Source organism: Sphaeramia orbicularis, chromosome 7 (assembly GCF_902148855.1).
Source record: "Sphaeramia orbicularis chromosome 7, fSphaOr1.1, whole genome shotgun sequence".
NCBI lineage: Eukaryota > Metazoa > Chordata > Actinopteri > Kurtiformes > Apogonidae > Sphaeramia > Sphaeramia orbicularis.
Window position 1 is genome coordinate 41,132,089 of NC_043963.1, and position 22,237 is coordinate 41,154,325.

General features: G+C 34.3%; 1 protein-coding gene across 1 annotated transcript in view; it reads right to left on the reverse strand.

Moving 5' to 3' along the window:
* Positions 1–22,237, reverse strand: part of LOC115422730 (mitogen-activated protein kinase 12) — a 39,389-nt gene that overhangs the window by 16,242 nt on the left and 910 nt on the right. Inside the window, exons 2-4 of the mRNA XM_030139229.1 lie at positions 12,111–12,240; positions 6,642–6,700; positions 1,406–1,517 (exon numbers count right to left, since the gene is read on the reverse strand). Of these exons, the coding sequence (XP_029995089.1) occupies positions 1,406–1,517; positions 6,642–6,700; positions 12,111–12,240 (301 nt within the window). The remainder of the gene's footprint in view (positions 1–1,405; positions 1,518–6,641; positions 6,701–12,110; positions 12,241–22,237) is intronic.

Consider the following 22,237-nt stretch of genomic DNA (forward strand, 5'->3'; position numbering starts at 1 on the left):
ATACGATAAGATATGGTATGGTATGTTAAGGTAAGTTAAGGTAAAGTAAGTTAAGGTAAGGTATGGTAAGTTAAGTTAAGTTAAGATAAGATAAGATAAGATAAGATAAGATAAGATAAGATAAGATAAGATAAGATAAGATAAGATATGGTAAGTTAAGTTAAGTTAAGTTAAGTTAAGATAAGATAAGATAAGATAAGATAAGATAAGATAAGATAAGATAAGATAAGATAAGATAAGATAAGATAAGATAAGATAAGATATGGTATGGTATGGTATGGTATTGTAAGTTAAGTTAAGTTAAGTTGAGTTGAGTTGAGTTGAGTTGAGTTATGGTATGGTAAGGTAAGGTAAAGTAAAAAAAAAAAAGTAAGGTAAAGTAAGGTAAGGTAAGGTATGGTATGGTAAGGTAAGTTAAGTTAAGTTAAGGTAAGGTAAGATGAGATGAATCTTTATTGCCATTGCACAATTATGCTAAGTAAATGCTACAATGAAAAAAAGCAGGGACAACAAAAATAGAACAAAATATTAGAGGCCGATATATTGATTTTTTTCAATATTGGCCATCAGCCTTCATTTTTTTTTTTTTTTTTTTTTTTTTGAAAGCCGGTATTTGATCAGTATTAAAAATGTTATAAGATATTTGCTCAGGCGCCTGTGTGGGCAGCACATGAAGTTCAATAAATGCTAAAAGACTACCATGTGTACGTGAATTCATAATTTCATTTATATTGCTGCATAAAAATCTTAATTATCTGAGTGTTTCAATTATATTTAGAAAAAAATCTGCTTTAAATATCGGCTTCAAAAATTAGCTGTAGATATCGGCGATTGGCTGATCAAATTTAAAAAGAAATTGGCATTGGCACTACAAAAATCCATATCAGTCGACCTCTATAAAATATACAGAGGATAGAAACTATGTGTGCAAACAATATTTGTATGTGCAAAAATAATAAAAACAGTGTGTAAAATGTATGTTTTGCCGAACAGCTAGCCATGTTATTGGTTATAATAATAATCAATAAAGGACAAATTGTTTCTTGTTAGTCTATTACATCTTAAATTGAACCTGGAAATTTTGCACTAATTCTGGTGTTTTTAAATCCTTTGAGTATATGTGAGCTCTGAACTCTGCACTGCCCTCTAGTGGATGTACTGCTTCCAACCAAGCCAACGTAAAGCACACATGGGGAATATAGCGGAGTAAAACAGACATATTCAGCTATTCATGCATATAAAGTGAGTATGAATGGGCCTTAAGGGGTTCAGCCGTGGCTCCTGCTCTAACCTTCCACTGAGTATCATGAAAAATGGCGCTGACAGACCGACAGATGGACAGACGAACAAACGGAAGGGACTAAATCATCTCCTTAGCAAAAACCTGCCAATAACACACACTCACCTTGAGTCCTCTCAGCAGCTGGTAAAACAGGTATACGATGATGCGGTCGGTTAATCTGCGCTTCTTCATAATGTGGCCCAGATCCTGAGCTACGAAAGGCATGACCATGTAACTAGAAAGAATAAACAGAATGTAAGAGGGATGAATGGATGACAAGGAAAGTGTTATGTGTATGTAGAAATAGATAGATAGATAGATAGATAGATAGATAGATAGATAGATAGATAGATAGATAGATAGATAGATAGATAGATAGATAGATAGATAGATAGATAGATAGATAGATAGATAGATAGATACAGGGTGGGGAAGCAAAATTTACAATATTTTGAGGCAGGGATTGAAAGATAGTGTATGACCAATTAGTTTATTGAAAGTCATGAGAATTTATTTGCCACAAGAAAATTGACATAATAGAAAATGTTTTTATTCTATGTGTCCTCCTTCTTTCTCAATAACTGCCTTCACACGCTTCCTGAAACTTGCGCAAGTGTTCCTCAAATATTCGGGTGACGACTTCTCCCATTCTTCTTTAATAGTATCTTCCAGACTTTCTCGTAATAGTTTTGCTCATAGTCATTCTCTTCTTTACATTATAAACAGTCTTTATGGACACTCCAACTACACTGAACAAAAATATAAATGCAAGACTTTTGTTTTTGCTCCCATTTTTCATGAGCTGAACTGAAAGATCTAAAACTTTTTCTGTGTACACACAAGGCCTACTTCTCTCAAATATTGTTCATAAATTTGTCTAAATCTGTGTTAGTGAACATTTCTCCTTTGTCCTTTGCTGAGATAATCCATCCACCTCACAGGTGTGGCAGATCAAGATGCTGATTAGACAGCATGATTATTGCACAGGTGTGACTTAGGCTGGCCACGATAAAAGGCCACTCTAAAATGTGCAGTTTTACTGTATTGGGTGGTCCAGGGGGGTCAGAAAACCAGTCAGTATTTGGTGTGACCACCATTTTCCTCGCACAGTTTTCTTCATGAATTTTCTGAAACAGCTTTGGAGATGGTTTATGGTAGAGAAATGAACATTCAATTCACAGGCAAAAGCTCTGGTGGACATTCCTGAAGTCAGCATGCCGATTGCATATTCCCTCAAAACTTGTGACATCTGTGGTATTGTGCTGTGTGATAAAACTGCACATTTTAGAGTGGCCTTTTATTGTGGCCAGCCTAAGTCACACCTGTGCAAAAATCACGCTGTCTAATCAGCATCTTGATATGCCACACCTGTGAGGTGGATGGATTATCTCAGCAAAGAAGAGGTGTTCACTAACACAAATTTAGACAGATTTGTGAACAATATTTGAGAGAAATAAACCTTGTGTGTGCACAGAAAAAGTTTTAGATCTTTGAGTTCAGCTCATGAAAAATGGGAGCAAAAACAAAAGTCGTGCATTTATATTTTTGTTCAGTATATTTTTGAAATCTCCTTTGGTGTGACGAGTGCATTCAGCAAATCCCACACTCTTTGACGTTTGCTTTCCTGATTACTCATATGGGCAAAAGTTTCTGAAAAGGTATGGGTAATAGTGTTAGGTATGATTATGACATCAATATATGTTTGGTTTCAAAACAATTGACGTAGTGCCTGCTGAGAAAAACAACTAAATGTTCATTGTAAATTTTGCTTCCCCACCTTGTACATATTGTTGGTTTAGACCAGTGGTTCTCAACCTTTTTTCAGTGATGTACCCCCTGTGAAATATTTTTTCAGCCAAGTACCCCCTAACCAGTGCAAAGCATTTTTGGTTGAAAAAAATGACTTAAAACAGAGTGCTGTGCCATCAGCGTCTGATTTATTAAACTTTGGAACTCCATTTGTAGTGGTCTCTCTTGAACTATTTGGAAATTAAAAGATATAACTAAAAAAAGAAAGAAATAATTAACTTAATTATAAATAAAGATTTGTGCACATAAAAATAATTATCAACATAAAGTGTCCTCCTTTGGGATCATAGTAAAGATCTGTTCTCAAAAACATAACATAACATAATAATCTTCAAGATACAGCCGGAGTTTTGCCGGCTCTGCTTTGGCCTTCTTTGCCACTTGTCCTTCCGTGTTTTCAAAAGAATTACGCTTCGACCATGATGCCATTGTTTGAGTTTTCAAGTGATTGACAGGTGATGCTAGGTGGCAGATGACAGGTTGGGTCGAACCATTCTGGTATGGGGGAGACTCTGGGTTTTTTGGTTGATAAAACTGAACAGTCTATTGAATAAAAAATTCATTTTATGAACTTATGTATTTTCCTGAAATATTTAATTAATTTAATAATTATTTTTAAAGGATTTTTGCATGGATGCTACTTTTTTTTTTCAGATTTTTATTTAGAAATATTGAGAAAAGTTCAACATACATTTAAATTACATTGTGGTCATGTAACAAGTATGTGACCAGTGACCAATCTTTCAATTCTCAACACTTCAGTTTTTCTTTTTTTTTTTCGTTAATAAACAAAACAATTGAACAGTGAACAATGGATGCATTGTTACATAAAGAAAACACATACGAAAGACCAACAGACTTTGACCTCCTCTCTCTAAAGAAAATAAATAAATAAATAAAATATGAAAAGTAGAATTAATTAATTACACAAAAAACACGACAATTCCAGATACATTGTCATGATATTGTCATTTCTTGTACATTTAGGGTTCCAACAGATTGTGTTTGGTAAGTGTAAACAAAAAATATAGGATGCTACTTTTTAAATCTATTTTAAAATGTCACGTACCCCCAGGGGTACGCATACCCCCATTTGAGAACCACTGGTTTAGACCACAGGTGTCAAACATGTGGCCAGGGGGCCAAATCCGGCCCGCCAAAGGGTTTAATCTGGCCCTTGGGATGAGTTTGTGAAATGCAAAAATTACACGACGATATTAACAATCCTTTTAGTTCAGTTTCCACATTCAGACCAATTCAATTTCAAGTGGGCAGGACCAATAAAATAATATCATAACAATATATAAATAACAACAACTCCAAATTTTTCTCTTTGTTTTAGTGTAAATACATGAAAATATTTACATTTACAAAGTATAATTTCGCAAAAAATGTGAATAACCTGAACAAATATGAACAACCTGAAATGACTTAAGAGAAGTAAGTACAATTTTAACAAGATTCTGCCTGTTATTAAATGTTTTGTGTATTTGTAGAGTTCTAATGTGCATGTGTAAATGATAAACTGAGGCATAATATTGTTAAAATGACCCTTATTTTTTCAGTTTGTTCATGTTATTCACATCTTTTGAAAGGATAGTTTGTAGATGTAAACCTTTTCATAATATAAATTTACTTTTTTCCATTCTAAAACATAGACAAAAGTTTGGAGTTGACATTATTTACATATTATTATGTTATTATTTGACTGGTCTGGCCCACTTCAGATCATATTTAGCTGAATGTGACCCCTGAACTAAAATGAGTTTGACACCCCTGGTTTAGACAAAGGGGTGAGAGCTAATAAGCTATTCTTCTTCTCACTCCTTTTCAATATGACTATTTTTTCTTTTTCTTTTTGTGTGTATCATTATTTTACGCTTCCTTAACCCTTTCATGCATACTGGTCACTACAGTGGACAGCTGTTCTACAGCTTTTCTCTTCTATATTCATGGATTTAGTTGTTCTTTTCGTAGTTTTTTTTTGTTTTGTTTTGTTTTGTTTTTTTACACATATCTTTATTAAAGTTTTAAGACACTACATATCTTTTCTGACATGAATTGGTAACATAATGTAGATCTCTCCTGAGCATAAACCCCCAGAATCACAAGCCCTCCCCATAGTTTTCACATAATTTATCAGTAAATACATGTTTCTGTGCGTCAAAAATTAAACGTGTGGTGTTCAGCTGAGTGGACATTTTTGCAACTTCATGAAAAATAGGTTCATAAGAATTTTTTTTTCAAATTATTATTATTATTTTAATGTATTTTTAAAAAATATATATATATTTTTTTATTTTATTTTTTCTTTTAATTTATTTTTCAGAAGAAAATTTCCAATTGCATTGTTTTTTTTCATGCCTAAAGAATAAAAACACTCTGAAAAAAATTTTGATTAAACCTCCGGTATCCCATCCAGCAAGGCCCTTACTAAGCACCAAGTGTGCCTTTTTGCACACTTGTGGAATAATGTCAAAAAAATTTTCATACAGTTCGTTTTTAATTCTTTTACACTTTTTTCTATTTCATCAACTTGAGCCGTAAATAAAAATACCAAATACTCAATAATTGTCACGTTTTTTAACCCTTTAAATGCTGTGTTTGTAATGTAAACAAACCATTTTTTTGGATGCAAAAAACACACAAAAATTATTTTTTTTCAATATACTACATAAAAAGTGGATCACATATTATTTGATTTTTGCAACCTGGCATATGTCAATGATTAACTCCAACACTGGTTGATTTGCATTATTATTTTTGGCACTAGGTCAAATGTTCAAAAATACTAGCATCTGTCACCAAGTGTGCCAAAAAGACACACCTGTAAATCAAACTATTAAATATTATATATTGATTTATTTTTCTGCTCTAATTTTATTTTATTTTTGTAAATCAAGGTCAGCTCTAATCATACAGATCAAATGGAAGAAATAGTGCATTTTAGGCACACTTGAGAGACATGCTAGTCTTGTAATTTTCTTTTGTTTACAATGTGCAAATTTTAGTTGGTGGCCAGAATTTTAAAGATCACACAAAAATGAACATCTTTTGAATTCAAACCTCATTTAAATTATGAAAACTAATATGAAGTTTTTTAAAACGAAGTGGAAAGTGTGCCTAAAAGGCGCACCCGGATATCGGAGGGTTAAGGTTCTCATAATTCGTGCATGAAAGGGTTAAATTTTCATTTCTATATTATGTTGTGCAAAGAAGTCACTTAGTAGCAATCAGGAAGCTTGGATCATTTCCATATTCAAAATCAATTATTAAAAAAAAAAAAAAAAAAAAGTAGGAGCCAAAAACAAAACCACTAACGGGACATAAAGCAGGTCTCATTGCTGTATATGACAACAAGCCCTTATCTAAAAGAGCTCATTGCCATGGTGAAGACATGCAACTGCACAAACCAACCAAAAACAAACAAGAACAAGCCTGCACTCACACATCCTGACTTCAACTCCTCATGCAGGCTCACACATGCACAAAACATCCACACAAATTCACACAGTTGGTAAAAGAATGTGGTTCCTTGCTACCAACGCACAAGGTTTGGAATTTTTCCAGCGAAGAATCAGGTGTGAAGACGTCAAGGAGGCAGATCACCTTTAAAGAAAAAAAAAAAAAACTCACTGTAAATAGGTTGTAGTTGGTGCTTCTGTCACTGTTTGTTTCCCAACAGTCACACTACATGACAGATACAGATGCCATAGTTTGTGCTTCCCATACACTGCAGTTACATAGAAAATCCACCCCTGTAATGTGGTCAGAACTCATATTCTGTGGATTTTCTGCTCATGAACTGTGAGTTTCATTAAATGAGGCTAAATCTGATCATAAAAGTTTCCAAATGGTAAATCAACCCTATGCTTAGGAGTGACATCCTAGATCGGGCTCTTAAAAGGCGGTTCTATAAATGTCACGTACAGTAGGTTTTCAGGTTTTTAACCAAAACAATGAACCATGAGGGTCCAACAATACACTACATTCACAGTGTGTCAGGGAGGGTGGAATAGGTAACAATGTCTGCTTATTCTCAGGTACGATAACCAAAACTCTGAGCTCATTCGATCTTAGCTTATTGAGATTACACTGCTACGGTAGATGATTTTCTATTGCAGTTGGAACACAATGCAGTGACACTTGGTGGTATCGGAAAATACAGTAAAAGGGCACTAAACAATGAGGTTTTTATGAATGTCACAGAAGCAGATGAACACCAGGTCACCAAACCAGCTGCTTTATTTTCCAGCCTGTTAAATGGTTTCAAGTGATACAATGTCAGCACAGTGACACCAAAAATAAAGATAAACTAGAAGCACTCGGAGAGCGCAGACCTCCGCCAAGGCAGATCAGTGCCCCGGATTTGGATGAAAATTTCAGGAAATGTTGATAGTGGCACAAGGAACAAATGATTAAATTTTGGTAGTGATCGGGGGTGGGGGTGGGGTGGGGCACTGATCTGCCTTGGTGGAGGTCTGCGCTCTGAGTGCTTTTCTAGAAAAGACAGCGTAAACCTCCGCCAAGGCAGATCAGTGGCCCCCCTACCCCACCCCCGATCACCACCAAAATTTAATAATTTGTTCCTTGTGCCAGTATCAACCTTTCCTGAAATTTCCATCCAAATCCATCCATAACTTTTTGAGTTATCTTGCTAACAGACAGACAAACAGACAAACCAACGCCAACAAAAACACAACTTCCTTGGCGGAGGTAATGAAGATTTGTTTGAACTTTGGTGAAATTTGCCTTGCAGGCTAGGTTTTCACACTGAATCTATATTTTAGTGTTTTTCAACCTTGGGGTCGCAACTCCATGTGGGGTCACCTGGAATTCAAATGGGGTCACCTGAAATTTCTAGTAATTTAAAACTTTTTTTTTTTTTTTAATTACTAATAAAACATATTTTTAAATGATCAAATATATATTTCCTTATAAGTTAAACATCACACACTTTTCCTAATAAAAATAACTTTCAAATAAAATGCAGGATATAATATCTGAGAGAGCATATCTTGATTGACCCGATCATGTGACCGAATGGCACAGGTGTCAAACATGCGGCCAAATCCGGCCCGCCAAAGGGTCCAGTCTGGCCTGTAGGATGAGTTTGTGAAATGCAAAAATTACACTGAAGATATTAACAATCAATAGTGTAAAAATCATTTGATTTCAGGTTCCATATATACACATATAAACCAATTAGATCTCAATTGGGTCAGACCAGAAAAATGCTGTCATAATAGCCTGTAAATAATGACAACTGCAGATTTTATCTTTGTTTTAGTGCAAAAAAAATACAATTACATGAAAATATTTACATTAACAAACTGTCCTTTTCCAAAAAAAGTGAATAAACTGAAGGAATATCAACAATGTGAAATGTCTTGAGAAAAGTAAATGCAATTTTACCAATATTATACGTGTTATTAAATGTTTTGTGTATTTGTAATGTAAGTTGTAACGCACATATTTAAAGGATAAACTGATGCAGAGTATTGTTAAAACTGCACTTCTTTTCCTTAAGACATTTCAAGTTGTTCACATAATTCAGATCTTTAAGGAAATGATGTAGATGTAAACATTATCATAATGTAATTTTACTTTTTTCACTGGTATTATTTTACTGGTCCGGCCCATTTCAGATCATATTGGGGTGAATGTGGCCCCTGAACTAAAATGAGTTTGACACCCCTGCCGTATGGGTTACTACACTTCAACACAGTCGCAGTCAGAAAACCGGACCGAACAGAGAATGGAAAGATTTCTTCGCCCGCCTGGCCCTGATAAGAACATCTCCAAGAGAAACTGAGAAGCAGACACCAAAAAGGTGCATTCTATACATTATATAGCCAAAATGTCATCTAAAACTAGAAAAGCAGACAGACGGACAGACAAACAAACAAACAGACAAACAAACAAACCCTGGCAAAAACATAACCTCTTTGGTGGAGGTAACGAGGAGTCAAGTACATCCAGCAGGATGCAGCAGCAGTTGACTGACTAACATAAGGAAGTATAACAGTGGTTCCCACCTGTTTTTGGCTCCTGACCCCATTTTAACATCACAAATTTCTGGCGACCCCAGACATTCAAAACAGAGACTTTTTGTTGCTAAAATTAATTTGTTTTTGATCATATAATAGTTTGCTATACTGTTTTGCAAATAAACACTAATTACCTCCGCCAAGGGGTTTGTTTGTCTGTCCGTTAGTGTGCAACATAACTCAAAAAGTTATGGACAGATTTTGATGAAATTTTCAGGGTTTGTTGGAAATGGGATAAGGAAGAAATGATTAACTTTTGGGGGTGATCCGGAAGAAATCCTGGATTCTGGATCACTTTGAAATTTTCGTTAACATTGTGGTAAATGGGGCCAAAATTTTCGTTTCCCAATATCTCGCTTAATTATTGACCAAAACTCATGAAATTTAACTCAGGAATTGACAATGGGGTCCTCTATCACATTTCAAAGGCTGATCTGGATCTGATCCAGAAGGCGGATTTTATCTCAATTTATATAAAAAATGGGGGTGCCCTTACTTTTTGGCCTACTGTGCCTTTAATATTAAAGGTAGAAATTTCTGACAAGCGCCATCGTGTAGCTCAGTCAGTTCCGCATCGGGAGTATGCCACCGGATTTCATGTAGCTTTAATACTTAAGGAGCTAGATCCAGAAGAAAACCGCCATTACGAGAAATGTGATTTTCGTGAATAACTACTGAACTAATAAGGATATAATTATAAATCCGTTGCTAATGGTATGTTTTCATGGTCAAGGAATCTTAAAATATAGGTAAAATAAATATGGGACTAATATTTATGGTGGAAATCACAATATGGGGGAATTGTGCAAATCTCATGCAATTTGACTCAGGGATTTACAATGGGGTGTTCTATCAAATGGCAAAGACTGATCCGGATCTTTCAAAAAAGTTATGGACAGATTTGGATGAAAATTTCAGGAAATATTGATACTAGCACAAGGAACAAATGATTAAATTTTGGTGGTGATCGGGGGGGGGGGGGGGGGCACTGATCTGCCTTGGCAGAGGTCTGCGCTCTCAGAGTGCTTTTCTAGTTATGTTATGAAACTGCTTAGAGTGTCTGAAATACCAATTAGCTAAAAAATATAACATATTATTAGCCTCACATCATAATTGCCGAAGTCATACACTATATGGACAAAAGTATTGGGACACGTTGAATTCAGGTGTTTCTTTTCTAACAAAACAATAATGGCAAATGTCATAATATAGTTTTATATTGTGATAAATATCATATTGATTATTAATATTGATGTTTATATGTCAAATTAACATGAACATCATGAATATCATCAGGACGATAAAATTTATTATTATTATTATTATTGTTATTATCTTACAACTGTAGCCATGATGTGTTCCAACCTTTTTGTCCCTAATATCAATATTTCCTTAAGGTTTAACCCCAGATTTTTCTTTTTAAGTGAGATGTGAAGAAAGTAAATAGTTAGTTGTGGTACAAAGTTATTATTTGCAGTCACAGCATGAAAAATATTTTTAAAAAATTATAGGTAGAACATTTAAAATCATAGTCATGGATAAAAAGAAAAAAAAAAAATCAATGATGAGAGAAATTGAGTAAAAACCATCTCTGAGGCATTTTGGAAGCAAATATAACAATTTAAACCAAACTAACCAATGAAATTATATTTATCCCGATATAAAACTATATTATGGCATTTGTCATTATTGTTTTGTATCCCAGACCCCTGTTAGAAAAGAAACACCTGAATTCAACATGTCCACATACTTTTGTCCTCATAGTGTATGACTTGGGCAATTATATTATGAGAACAATCATTTATAGTGTAACATTGCCAAAAATGTAGCCGAAGTACCAGTATGAGTCCTGGTATTGAAATAGATTTAATGATACCCAGTCAAACCAGGAATAAATCACTGAAAAACTATTTCCTTTGTTTCATCTGAGTTTACTGCACACCTCAGTTTACTGTATATATTTGGCACCTGCATTTCTCAAACATAATGAAAATCAAAATCACTGTCAAAATAGCCAAGCAAAACATAAATTGTCACATTTATAACTAAATATCTAAATAAAATTTTATCCTGCAGTGCAAAAAAGTCAATGTAGAAGAAGACAGAAGAAGTGCTGGGTTTATCCTCCCCTTCACAAGGAAGGGGAGGATAAACAATTTTCCAAGATAACTTAACCGTTTCCAGGACATTTGACCTTTTTTTGTCATTTTCCATATGTTTTCCTTAGCTGGAAAATTGGTCACTCATTTTCCAGGTTTTCCAGGACGTGTTTGAACCCTGACATGCTTTCCACTCAATCTTGCTCACAGACTGCTGCTTGTTTACTCGGACTCCATCTACCAGAATCAACAAGGGTACGTCACTCACAGCTAGCAATGGCTGCTCCCCATAGGTTCTGCACATGCACGTAATTCATAATAAAATAATAAAAAGGTCCAGTGTGGTGCATTTATTGCGATTTTTTACTGAATTTATGCCTCCCTTGCTTATAAGTAAAACACAAGACACAATTAATGCCGTAAACATGAACAGTACAGATTCACATTAACACTGATCAGCGTATTTATATTATTATTATCATAATTATATTATTTATATTATTATTATATATTATATTTATATTATTTATATTATTATATTATTTGTATTTCTATTCAACAACTTATGGACAGACACACCTGTTGTAGACCTGTTTTTTGTATAAATTGTGTCCAAAAAGAGCATTCAGAACTAAATTTGTCTAACTCTCTTCTCATTAACTTTTTCCATTAACATGTCCTGAGTGTTTCTCCAGTTCAGGTCATTCTACTGCTGCTCACACAAACACTATCAGCCATGAATGAAGTGGTTGGATGTCAAAATGTGAGGGTACTCTACTTTTCTCAATGCAAAATACAGAGACAGTTGTTTGTCACTCTAATTAATCCCAGTGCAGGATCATCCACAGCCATGTTTCATAGTGTTCTTACATTTTCATGGCGTATGTGGCGAAGTAGGCGGAGCTCCCTGTATGCCCGTTTGGCGTGGATGAGGGACTGGAAAGGCCGGTACAGCTTCTTGATGGCGACCTTCTCCTTGGTCTTCTGGTCAATGGAGGAGCTGATTAAATATATGAAAGACAAAAGGCAAAATGGACTAATGATACACAAGTCACTTCTGTTTGTGTGTTTTCAGTCAAGTTATCAGTTTGTTTTTTAATATTTTAAATAATAAAACCTCATGGTTTAATGTTTTGTGAAGAAACCATGCACAAGTGCCAGTTGATGGACCATCATAAATATGATACTGGAAGGGCTCAGAGTGTCTGTGTGTGTGTGTGTGTGTGTGTGTGTGTGTGTGTGTGTGTGTGTGTGTGTGTGTGTGTGTGTGTATCGGCATGATTCTGACAAATTGAGATGTTTTTAACTGGCCTATTTGGTACCGACAGTTGAGGCATAGTCCCATCTCCACATTAAATATCTCGGTAAGTTGATAGGACCAATATTTTCTGTGATATTCTTCCAGTGGTTCCCAACATTTTTTGGCTCATGACCTCATTTTAACATCACAAATTTCTGGCGACCCCAGACATTCAAAACTGAGACTTTTTTTTTTCTTTTGCAAAAATTAATTTGTTTCTGATCATATAATATTTTGCCATACTATGCTGCAAATAAATGTTAATTTTAGGCGACATTTAGTTTATATAATGTATATTATTATGGATGGAGGCAGAAAAGCCAGGTGTAGATTACACTGGTCTACAATTTTTTAGAAATGATTTGCTTCAGAGATTAAATGTGCTAAATGTTATGTATTTTAATAAGATTAATTGGAAAATAAATGACAAAAGTGCCGGTTTGCTGTTTTCAAGGTATATGATTAAGTGTTATTACAAATACAGGGTAGGGAAGCAAAATTTACAATGAACATTTAGTTGTTTTTTCTCAGCAGGCACTACGTCAATTGTTTTGAAACCAAACATATATTGATGTCATAATCATACCTAACACTATTATCCATACCTTTTCAGAAACTTTTGCCCATATGAGTAATCAGGAAAGCAAACGTCAAAGAGTGTGTGATTTGCTGAATGCACTCGTCACACCAAAGGAGATTTCAAAAATAGTTGGAGTGTCCATAAAGACTGTTTATAATGGAAAGAAGAGAATGACTATGAGCAAAACTATTATGAGAAAGTCTGGAAGATACTATTAAAGAAGAATGGGAGAAGTTGTCACCCGAATATTTGAGGAACACTTGTGCAAGTTTCAGGAAGCGTGTGAAGGCAGTTATTGAGAAAGAAGGAGGACACATAGAATAAAAACATTTTCTATTATGTCAATTTTCTTGTGGCAAATAAATTCTCATGACTTTCAATAAACTAATTGGTCATACACTGTCTTTCAATCCCTGCCTCAAAATATTGTAAATTTTGCTTCCCCACCCTGTATATACTGGATTATGTACATTTATATAATAGTTTTATAAATCTTCCACTAAATAGAACCTGTAAAGTGAATGTATTCTAATGTGCAGACAGTGTTTGAAGTAGATCTTGTAGCTCTGAGACAAATATTCCTTTTGAGTCAAACCCATTCTCTCGTTAATTCTTGAATTTCACGTTTTGACCCAAGGCTGTATCTTGGAAAGTTCAGCCAACCAGCATTTTTGACTTGATTTTTCTTTATCAGTGACTCTCATGTGGTAAAATTTCATTACTTTTATTCTGGAAGCATTTTCCTTGTAGACCAGTGTTACTGCACAAAGTGAGAATTTTATTTTCCTTGGTCAGGATATGTACAGTCAGTCCAGCTTGGATTTACAAGGCTGACAATTAATACTGAACAAACAAGAACTCAAACTATGAATTATGAAAGAGCTGCAGCATCTGAAACTGACCACAATGAACATTTGACAGACAAACAGTACCACAGTGCTTCAGTTTCAGCTTCACAGTTTGTCATGTCTTTTATGGATTGGGCTTGTCTCTCTCAACTCACCATATATTTTTTATTAGTAAGTTTTTATTTTTTTATTTTTATCAATTACTAGAAATTTCAGGCGACCCCATTTGAATTCCAGGCGACCCACGTGGGGTCCCGACCCCAAGGCTGAAAAACACTGTGTTAGTCATTTTGGAATACAAATGCCTTACAATCACGGAAGCGCAGTACCACACTGCATGACGGGAAATTAAGTTATAAACAAGAATGCCACATCATTCCTGACGTATCATAACATTGGCGCCTGCAGCCATATGGCCTGTGTGTACTGAGTGACAATTGAGAGAGAGAGGGAGAGAGAGAGAGAGAGAGAGACTGATATACAGAGTCAGCCAAAATGTATACACACATCAGGAAATGAAAAACCTGCATAAATATTTAATTTGTATAATACGTCTTTCAAAGTTTGATCAAATTACGATAACATTGTGCACTGTTGTATGATGTTTTCCCAACAGATGGCATTACCCTCATGAATTTAGCATCAACAACTGACATCTACAACATGGCAGTGGTACGGTTGTCGATTGAGGAACATCAGATCATTTAAAAGTGGTACTTCAAATTTGAGAATGTTGTTGAAGTCCAAAGTCAATGGAGGCGTGAGTTTGGTTCAGAACCTCCTACACGTCCAACAATTTCACAGATTCGTGATAAGTTCGAAACACATGGTACCGTGTGTGATCTGCAAAAAGGAAAATTTGGCAGACTTCGTACAGCAGCAAGTCCTGCTTCCTCTGCAATAGTGTTGGAAAAGTTCACACGCTCACCACAGAAGTCTACTGCACAATGTGCACGTGAAACATGAGTAAGCAGTTCTAGCATATGGCGCATGCTTTACTTTTACCTGTGGGGGACCCTAAAGGATGTTGTGTATCACGGGAAACCGACTACACTGGTAGCCCTTAGACAAGAAATTGAAAATGCATGTGCTGCAATTCCATTGGACACTTTGGCCAACGTTACCCAAGCAGTAGTTAGCCATACACGTAAAGCCTATGGCCACCACTTTGAGCCCCTCTTGTAACTGTACAGGCCAAAGGTAACTTGTATTAATTTCGTGATGTCTGAATAAATTTGGTATTGAAATATTTCTGTAAGTTTTTCTTTTCCTGATGTGTGTATACACTGTTCTGGCTGACTCTGTATATACATATATATATATATATATATATATATATATATATATATATATATATATATATATATATATATATATATATATATACATATATATATATATGTAGAGAGAGAGAGAGAGAGAGAGAGAGAGGTAAGGTATGTCCCAGTACTTACGGAGAACTCCTGCCAAACCCCACCCCCACCCCAGTCTAACGAATCACTCATCTCTCGTCTTACAAACTATTCACCTCCCACTGTGTGCTTCGTGTGTACCTCACAATTTCACTCTGCAGGAGCACCTGGGGATTAACACTGTATATTAATTGTCATTTCGGCTAAAATTTGCTTAGAGGTCTTATTTCTGTCTTTGTGCATAAGAAATCAATATAAGTGAATCCCCAAAGGAACTTTGTGTTGGTAAATGCAAGTTATGCAAATTTACAGGATTTCAGTTCTGTTGCAACATGTTGATAGTCATATGAACTATGTTTTAGGTCAAAAATGTCCAATTTCATCACAATTAATGCTATATTTTCATGTCACAAATGGCCAAGTTATATTTTAACTAGGGATGTCCGATAATGTCAGCCCACCGATATTATCGGCCCGATATTGGCATAAAAATGTAATATCGGTGAATATTGTTATCGTTTTTTTTGCCTATCATTAAAACCGATAAAATAATGCCTTGATTTCACCGGCATTTACCGATGCGTAAATGAAGCATTGTTTGTAGCTGAAAGAAATGTACAGTTTTCAAAATTGTACAGTAGAGTTGCCACACTGTAATAGACTCATGGAGGGAGGGAGAGAAAATAAATAAATATGGCATTTTTTCCACAACTTAAGTTGAAGTATGTATTCTTTGCACAGACAGTGTTTACATTTTGAAAGCCTTGTTGCATTTGAGAATGCATCCAATGGGGCATCACAATAAAATTAGGCATGATGTGTTAATTCCATGACAGGAGATATGTGATGTTACCTGAAATTTGTTTAATATCCCACATATATCGGCAGCACTATCGGTAGATATTGGAATCGGAAATTAAGCATTGGACAATATTGGCATATTGGTTTTTGGCAAAAAAGCCAATATCGGACATCCCTAATTTTAACTGAATTTACTTGAAAAACAAGTATTCTATTCTTTTAGCTTCCCCAATTTTTCTTACAAGATTCTATCCTACATATCACGTTTTATTTTTACAGGTTGCAATATGGAGTATGGTACTGATCCATCCTGCTTATGTTACACCAATACATACATTAAGAATGTCACACCTCACTTTTTAAATCAACAGTTTTCTAATAACAAGCATTTTTATAAAGAAATCACAATTCTATATTGTTATTTACTCTTTAGTACAATGATAAACTATGCAATAAATAATTCTGATCCTAGTTTTGGCACAGGGATCATTAGTGTAAACGGTGACATGGCTGCCGAGCATCAGTATGATGGGATCTGTAACAACCATGTCACATCCGTCCACTGCCACATTTTGTGTTTTTGTGTCAGCTGTTATTGTTTTAGATCCACAATACTAACATTTATGGATAAGAGGAGAATTAGCAATAGTAAGTATATAAGTTTATTACTAATAAAGTACTGGTACTGACCAGAGCATCATGGGTAATGTCACGTCCGTCCACCAGCTAAAGTTTTCACATACACGTGCTATTCAAAATCCAATATTTCTGAAAATATAGCTTCCACTGTCAAATAATATCAGTAGTCTGTGCACAAATGGATTAGCATTATTTCAACACAGTTCTATGCATTTCTTACAACTTTTTTTTTTTTTTGACAAAAATGGCCGCTCATTTGACCCCCTAAGTAAATTTTAGCTGATTTACATTTCAAAGAATGACTCACCAAACAATTTTTATGTCACTCCTTATAAAATCTAGACTCACATCTTCTCCCCAAAGTCTGCTCTCCCCAGCATAAAAACTACCACATTTACAGCCCATGGTTCCCCACAGGTCACATAGCCTACTAAATTTTCTTAGACTTCTTTATCTGCAATAACAAGAAAATCTCTAAACACGTTTACTTGACAGAGTATGTGATGTGATTAGGGATGTAACAATATGAAAATGTCATCACGGTTATTGTGATCAAAATTATCACAATTATCATTATTATTATCGAAAACTGACTGCCCGTTCAACCTCCTCCACTCACATCTACCTTCTTTTGTGTGTTTTTCTTTTGTCAGTATTTGTCTCTGTATTTGTTCTTCGATTACCATTTAGTATTAAATTCGTATCTATTTACCCGTTGAATGTATGTTTGTCCCTTGGTTGTTTATTGTAAAGCGTCTTTGAGTACTTAGAAAAGCGCTATATAAAACCAATGTATTGTTATTATTATTATTATTATTATTATTATTATTATTATTATTATTATTATTATTATCGCAGTATCGTTGAAATTATGCTCAAAATGTTCAAAAAGTACTTATACACACACTGAAAGAATTTAACCAAGTTGTATTTCGAAAAAAAAACAAAACAAAAAAAAAAAAAAACAATAACAACAACAACAAAAACCAAATAAAATAACTGGCACAATGCACTTTCTGTTGCAGAAACATTCAAATATTAACCCTTAGTGGTCTGAGCCTATTTTGGCCATTTTTCTGTACTTTTGATTTTGCCTTTATATAATATATAAAGAAATGTTTACTATACCCATGTTTGGTATCTTTTTTTTTTTTTTCAGCACAACTTCATTTATATCAACTACCTTTTTTTTTTTTTTTTTTTTTCACTTTAACCTACTATATCAACATAAAAGGCCAGAAAATACAAAAAATAAATAAAATCCGACTTGAAAAATGTATATAATTTATTGCATAAATAACACAAAGATACTTAACAAACCTTTTCAAAGATTTTAAAAGTGAGTATTGGTTCCAAATATTAAGTACAGGAAATTTAAATTGTAATAAATTACAACTATACTCAAATATGTGACACAAAAGCAGATCTTTACATAGGCATTTTCTCTGGAAAAGTGTGGTAAACAAACACGGTTATCATGATAATTAGAATTTAAACAGTAATACTAACCATTGGCAATTTTACCGCGGTTTATTGTTAAACCGCTAATCGTTACATCCCTAGATGTGATGTAGGATTGTAAATACAGAGCCCACGTCCTGGTGCTGACCCAGTATAATAACATCTTGTCTGTCGTATATCTTAGATCCTAGTGTCTGACATGTCTTGGATTCCTGCAGGCTGGGCTGTTCTCAGATTCTTGTCATATTGGAGGACCTGCATTGACTTGCTGTTTTGCCTGAGGCGGACAATAGTGCTTCTGTTAGCAGATGTCACGGTAATCCAGGCCTCTTCGACTGAATGCAACACAGTCTGGGATGGGAATGTAAAAGGTCTACAACAACCTATGCATTATATAGAAAATCATTTGTGATATTCAGCACTTAAATGTTATACAGAGATAAACTATTCTGACCCTTTTGAAAACATCATCATCAACTAAAAACAGCAGCATTTTAAAAAAAATTTTCTAACTTGTTTTGTCCAGGATCATAACAGCAGAATGGTAGTCTGGCTGCCTTTTGGTGCTGAACAATGTAAATAAATAAATAAATAAATAACTCATTTAGTTTAATTTTATCCACGCATTTGAGCCAAATCAAGACTAGATTTTATAATATTTAGGGGAGACCAGGACTGGTTGTAACCAAGGTTATTATCGTTAACGAAAACTAACGAAATGACGAAAACTAGAATTGAAAAAACATTTTCATTAACTGAAGTAAATAAAAACTATAATTAAAAGAAAAAAACGATAACTAACTGAAACTGTATTGTGTGCTTACAAAACTAACTAAAATGGATAAAAATTACGGATAAAATTCCCTTCGTTTTCGTCTTCGTCAATGTCAGATTGGTACGAAAACGATTTATTTTGCTCCAGCAGTTTTAGCTAGCAACACCATACGACACTTCATGGTCTGTCACTTCTCGCCACTTGTGGTTTCCAGTCGTCTTCTGGTCCCCACTCTACCTGGAAACATGGAGACTAAAGTTGGGAGAAAGCAGAGTTCTGTCTGGGATTTATTTGACTACAATGACGAAGAAGAGAAAAGATACGACAAAACTAAAATTAATACTAAAACTAAGCTAAAACTAAGCATTTAGAAAAAAATGGAAACTAATAAAGACTAGCAAACCTGCTCTAAAAACGAATTAAAACTAACTGAATTAGAGAAGAAAAACTGTCAAAACTAAATCAAACTAAACTATAATGAAAAATCCAAAACTATTATAACCTTGGTTGTAACATGGGAAGAGTTCCATCAGCAGATCAGACATGTCATTATTTCACTACTCGCTTTTCCATTGACCCTCAAATTGTGCAAATATAACTAGCGCATAAAAATTAATCTAATGGAAAAACGACAATTTCAACAAAAGTCTCATTTTTTGATTAAAAGTTTTTGCGCTGGTAAGAGGTGGTTTTTCGGACGTAGCGCAAATGGTATATCACGCAAAACTGCAATGGAAAGACCTTTTTTTTTGTAACTAGAGTCAGGTGAATTAAAAAAACGGATGTTGACGGACGTTACGACAAGCGAAGAAGAAGAAGAAGAAACATGTCGCGGTATGTGTGGACACACCAGGAAACCCAATCATTTTTTAATTTAGTACGAGATAGAATGGTAATATATAATAATAATGAAAACATCTGTAAATTAACACCATATTTACGTTCGTCGCCATGTTTATGGAATGACTTCTCGTGTCATCTCGTGATAATAAATAAACAAATCATCGCATTTGTGATTTAATGGAAAAACCGACATTACGCACTTTGGTTTTTTCGACATTTAGTAAATATCGGTAAAGTTTTTCGCACTTGTCCAATGGAAAAGTGACAAGTGTTTACTGTTTTGTTCCTGATCCTTCGTGGTCAGTGTCAATACTATACACATGCAGATTCTAGACAGAAAGAAATTATTCTGTTTAACCCTGACCATATTTTCAGGGGAAAAACGCCTAAAAAGACATACCCAAAGTAAATGAAGAATTACTTATAATACTTATAATAATAAGGTTCAGGTGTCTGTGGACATTTAGAGACCTCACAGAATCTATTCCCATTGTCTAAAATATTGTATCTATTACTATGCCTCGGTAAACTATAACAAACTAAAAGAGAAATTAGAATTTTTTTATCCTCGCCTGTTTTTTTTTCGGCTGGATTGACGATGATATGCATAAATTAATTGTTCGTGTTGGAGATTTTTAATAGCGTATATTTCACCCCACAAAGATTAAAAATCATGTTTGAACATTAAAGTTTGCACTAAAATACACTTTTGATGTACTTTTATTAACATTAGGGTCTAAACTTTGAGCAAAAGTTGAAAAAAACATCCATTGTCCTGATTTATTATATTTTTATTGTAGATCACAGGTGTCAAACATGCGGCCCGGGGGCCAAAACCGGCCCGCCAAAGGGTTCAATCTGGCCCGCGGGATAAATTTGCAAAGCGCAAAAATTACACTTAAGATATTAACAATCAAGGATGTCGAAGTTGTTTTTGTTCAGGTTCCACATACAGACCAATGTGATCTCAACTAAAATAGTAGCATAATAACCTATAAATAATGACTCCAAATTTTCTTAATTTAATGTGAAAAACATAATATTACATTACATCTATAAATAAGTAATGACAACTCCAATTTTTTCTCTTTGTTTGAGTGTAAAAACTTACATCAAATGATGAAAATTTTAACATTTACAAACTATCCTTTAATAATAAATGCGAAAAACCTGAAATTTTAACATTATACTTCCTGTTATTAAATATTTTTTGCCTTTGTAGATCCAATCCGTAATATGCACATATAAATTGTAAATTGAGGTGTAATATTGTTAAAATTGCACTCATTTTTCTCAAGAAAAATTTTTTTTTTTTTCAGGTTATTTACATCATTTTTGTTTGGATAGTTTGCAAATGTACATATTTTTTTTAATTTAATTTTGATTGCACTAAAACAAAGAGGAAAAATTTGGAATCGTCATTATTTACAGGTTATTATACTATTGTTTTACTGGTCCGGCCCACTTAAGATCAGTTTGGCCTAATGTGGCCCCTGAAAGAAAACGAGTTTGACACCCCTGTAGTAGATGAATATTAATATAATTTTTTCAGCCCACGGACGGGCTGATAGGGCTAATTTGGACAGAATGCAGTCTTTTTTGTTTGTTTGTTTTCCCTGAGACAATATTTTGTTTAGTTCTAGTACAAATAAAGATAAAATCAGCTGGTTTATGTTTGATGAAAATGTAGTTCCTCAGGCAACATGTGATGAACAGGATGTTCCCCCTCGCTGATTCCAAACCACTGTGATAAAACAGCAGCTAAACAGCAGACGGACAGAGTGGGGTTGGTTAGAACACACTTTAAACAGTGTCATAATTATCCCCTTCCACACAACTATGAACACTTTCTTCATTCTAGTTCATTAACAGAAATACATAAAGAACACACATCTAAAATACATATTCACTTTAAAAAAAAAAAAAAAAAAAAAAGGTAAAATGCCATTATAAATAAGGAGTAAGGTAACATGCACCAAAACCACATTACCTTTTTTTTTTTTCTTCCAGTAAATATAAAATGCAAAAATGATCATTTCCACTACATATTTTGTTCCTATCACCATATCATATCATAACATACCTTTTTTTTTTGTTTTGTTTTGTTTTTGTATTTATGTATTTTTTTCTACCCTGGATGTCAATCTGCTTTAACCCTTTCATGCATAGTGGTCACTACAGTGGTCAGCTGTTCAAAGCTGTTCTCTTCTATATTTATGGATTTTATTGTTTGATTTCCATATCAGCCAATATAGTAGATACGCTTATGCATCATCCCATATGCTATATTTATACCATTACTGTAAATTTGCTCTTCTAGATAAACCTGATTTGCACT